Below are 4,129 nucleotides of genomic sequence, written 5' to 3' on the forward strand. Positions count from 1 at the left end.
AAGAAAATAAAATAATAGAAGAAAATAAAATAGTGAAACATTGCTGCATTTATTGTACATAAAATGTACCTATATCCCTTTTTTTCAATTCTTCCTTGTTTTTTCCCCGGATCCATGTGGATTCAGTTGAACCCACTGAATCCACGTTGGATTCACCTCTGGACGGGAGTAGGTCGAGTCATAAGAGGGTTGGGTCATAAAAGGGTCGGTAGCGGGTCAGGCCAAACGGGTAGCAGGCCGATAGCGGGCCGACAAACGAGCAAGAAAAGCAATGAACAAATAGAGGCAAAAGTGAGTTTAAATGAATGTGAATCTAAATATGTAAATGTTTTTACAAAACCTATTTTATTTTTCAAAATTATTAGGTTCCTATATTGGCTCTATAATGGCCCTGTCTAATAATGACCCTATCCAATAAAGTTTTGTCTAATAAAAGTCCTATAAATTTGACCATAACTAGTCATTGGACTACCCTGTCCAATAACCAGGTCTACTCATGACCACATTCTAGTCGATAAATCAGCAACGACGTCCTTCGATCGAGATAAGATAAGATCTTGTTAAAATGAACAGAATTTTCCAACTCAAAATGTACTTAGAACAATAAAGTATGTGGCTTCCTTAACCCTGGTATAGAAATCTTCAGTCTGTAGCCTCTATATGACTATAATGCCAGCCGCATCCCTCATTACTTAAACAAACATATCTAACCAACAAATCACTTGTTAATTTCTCGCTTACAAATAATCCTTATTAATTGCGCAACTTAACATGCTTAAAATGTCTACATCAATGGTCACTTTCTTTTTCTAACTACAGCAAATATCAGAAATTCAAAACACCAATAGCGTAGTAAAGTAAAATCTTGTCCATGGTAAAAAAAAAAAAATATAGAGGTCAAAATATATGCATTTGGTGTTCATTATGTTGGACAAGTACATAACATGTTCCCCCCAAAAAAAAGGAGATACTTTTTACAAACAATGGCAGAAATTGTATTCATATCCCTCCAGGGAAAGATACCAAAATACGGTATTGACAATAACAATTTACACCACTTCTACAACATTCTTTATTTAAATCTATATACACATCCTTACTTGCATGATTTTGTACAGACTCTTTCAAACTAATGAACTCCTACTACTTATTTCCTCTATAAATTGAAGTTATGGCTTCGTATCAATCCAGATACAAATAAAACACTTAGAGAGACCAGAGATGTATACAATTCTAGAGTTCTTAAAGAATATCTGTTTTCACCCCCTGTTCCTCCCTTGCATACTCTTCTTAAGCTTCCTCCACAAATGGCTTTACAATAAACCAGACAGAAGCAAAAAACTGCCACCTTCCCCAAGAAAGTTGCCAATCTTAGGCAACCTTCACCAGCTTGGCAAATTCCCACATCGTTCATTAAATTCTTTGTCGAAGCGATATGGAGAGGTGATGTTAATTCACCTCGGCAGCACTCCCTCTTTGGTTGTCTCATCTGCAAGCGCAGCCCGCGAGATGCTGAAGACACATGATATCATCTTCTCCAATAGACCTCAATCACGCATCATGTGCAAGGTAATTTATGATGGCAAAGACTTGGTCTTTTCTCCTTATGGGGAATATTGGAGGCAGATAAGGAGTATCTGTGTCCTACAGCTCTTGAGTACTAAAAAGATTCAATCCTTTCGGAAGATCAGAGAAGAAGAGGTCGATCTAGTGATTGAAATGATTAAGAGATCAGAAGCGTCATCAATGAATATGAGTGAGATTATTATGATGTTTTCGAGCAATTTGTTGTGTAGGACGGCTTATGGAAAGAAGTATGCTGGAGAAGTGGGAACTGATTTTAAGCAACTTTTAAAGGAGTTTGTAGAGGTCATGGGGGCGATCAGTATGAGAGATTTCATACCGTGGCTTGGTTGGATTGATAGACTGACTGGTTTGGAAAGTCAGGTCGACAAAGTTGCGAAAGATTTTGATGAATTCCTTGAACATGTAGTCCAAGAGCATCTGGAGCATAAGAATGATAAAGAAGAGAATGAGAAGGACTTTGTGGATATTTTGCTGGATGTTCAGAAGGAGAACGCAGATGCTCTTACCATGAACGGCATAAAAGCCATTGTACTGGTAAGAATTCCAAGTACTTAATTACTCAGTTCCCACATAATCATGTTACTTTAGAACATAATTGTAATATTAAATGTTAAATCTAAAACGACTTTACAATGGCTCTGTTCGGCATTACTAGCTGAAAACAAACTGAAACTGATAAGTTAACTGAAACTGATATGATAAAGTTGAAACTGATAAGGTGCTGAAACTGATAAGGTAAGTGATTAGTTTAACTGTTTGACAAAATTAGTTAATTAAGTTGATAAATAATTTTAGCAAAATTAGTTCTTGTCAAAATTTCACTCACCTGATTGTGAAAAGGTAAATTTTTTACCTTATCATTTAAGTCATTTTAGCCACGTGAAATTCTATTTTAGGTGCTCCCCAAACACTACTAATCATTTTAGCACATAAAATATGTTAGCACCTTATCATTTAAGGTAGCTAAAATGCTTTCCCAAACAGAGCCAATAACTATGTAATTATATTTCTCAGATTCTCACTGTGATATGTAGATGCAAGTTTACCAATCATTTAAATATGCCAAAGCAATATAACGGTACCTCCAGCTATTTGTAAGCTTGTAATAATTCAGAATGTCAAAAAGACCCTTAATTTAATTTTGATGCAGGATATGTTTGCTGCTGGGACCGATACCACTTACACTCTACTAGAGTGGACAATGACAGAACTGATGAGGCATCCCCAAATTATGAAGAAGCTGCAGAATGAGGTAAGGGGAATCATCAGAGAAAAATCAAAGGTATCTGAAGATGATTTGGAAATGATGACATACCTGAAAGCAGTGATCAGGGAGGTGCTTAGGATACATCCTCCACTCCCATTACTGCTGTTTCGGGAAAATTCTGAGGATGTGAAAATAGCAGGGTATGACATTGCTGCAAGAACACAAGTCATCATCAATGCATGGGCAATACAGAGGGACCCGACTTATTGGGAAGAGCCAGATGAGTTTCGTCCAGAGAGATTCCTGAACTCTTCTGTTGAGTCGAAGTGGCAGGATTTCCATATGATTCCCTTTGGAGCAGGCAGAAGAGGTTGCCCAGGGGTACCCTTTGCACTAGTCAATGCTGAGCTTGTATTAGCAAATCTTGTTTACTCATTTGATTGGAAATTACCCGAGGGAGCAGAAGATGAGACATCCAATGTGCCTGAAAACCCAGGAGTAACAATCAACAGGCGGGATCCTCTTATGGTCATTGCAACTCTGCATTCGTGCAGCTAGAAACATTATGGGCATAATTAATCAACATCTAGATCATCAAATACCCAAGACAGTGGATCATGCTCATAAGGAGGATTTCAGCTTCAAACAAAAAAAAAAAAAATTCCTTATCAAACAATAGCAGTTACATGTTCGTGTTTGTTTGATCCTTATAATGCTTATAATTTTCTGTAAGATGTGGCCATATTGATTGTAAATGTCTTTTTAATGCAGTAATAATATTATGAGATCAGCAACTCTGCTATATGAACTTAGCATATCCCAGAACTAAGTGTTAGAATGTACTAGTGTGGCCTGCAAATCAGTGCAAGGGAAGTCAGCCTCTGAATGAAACACTACAAAATCCAAATACAAGAATTCTAATCAGGACATCTAATTATGGTAAAATTGTGTTTGGTCCCTGTATTTTTCATCATGTGCCCAACTTTTATTCCATAACAAACCAACCATAGCTTTTTCAAACCAACCATAACCTTTTCCGGTTAGCTCTATATTTAAAATACCAACCTTTTGTACATAAGCATCACCATTAAACAAAATCACAGATAAGAAATTGAATGCAATATTCACTATGCCATTTCCCAGCCAATTGTACAAATGATTTTGAGATCAGATATCCAAGCCCACTACCAGTTCCTCCGAAGGTGTTAAAAGGCACCACTAATGTGGAGCAGTACACAGTCATAATGGATATGCCAAGTTTGATTAAAAAAAATTCCAACCAAAAAACTATTGTTTCCAAGAGTGTTATATTATAATTAGAGAAATTGCATCAAG

The 4,129-nt window shown here is 36.7% G+C and overlaps 1 protein-coding gene across 1 annotated transcript; it reads left to right on the forward strand.

Annotated features, from left to right (window-relative positions):
• Nucleotides 1–947: 947 nt before the first annotated feature.
• Nucleotides 948–3,609, forward strand: LOC104884699 (cytochrome P450 71A3). The gene is made up of 2 exons (XM_010669385.4): nucleotides 948–2,121; nucleotides 2,738–3,609. Exons 1-2 carry the CDS (start codon nucleotides 1,222–1,224, stop codon nucleotides 3,350–3,352), a joined length of 1,515 nt encoding a protein of 504 aa, XP_010667687.1. The 5' UTR covers nucleotides 948–1,221; the 3' UTR covers nucleotides 3,353–3,609.
• The last annotated feature ends 520 nt before the right edge of the window (nucleotides 3,610–4,129 follow it).

This window comes from Beta vulgaris, chromosome 7 (assembly GCF_026745355.1).
Source record: "Beta vulgaris subsp. vulgaris cultivar EL10 chromosome 7, EL10.2, whole genome shotgun sequence".
Classification (NCBI taxonomy): Eukaryota; Viridiplantae; Streptophyta; class Magnoliopsida; order Caryophyllales; family Amaranthaceae; genus Beta; species Beta vulgaris.

Bases quoted from the DNA above. Each gene is read 5' to 3' on its own strand.
- LOC104884699 (XM_010669385.4), top strand. From the start codon at position 1,222: ATGTATACAATTCTAGAGTTCTTAAAGAATATCTGTTTTCACCCCCTG. The intron at 2,122-2,737 runs GTAAGAATTCCA...ATTTTGATGCAG, and splicing joins GCATAAAAGCCATTGTACTG to GATATGTTTGCTGCTGGGAC.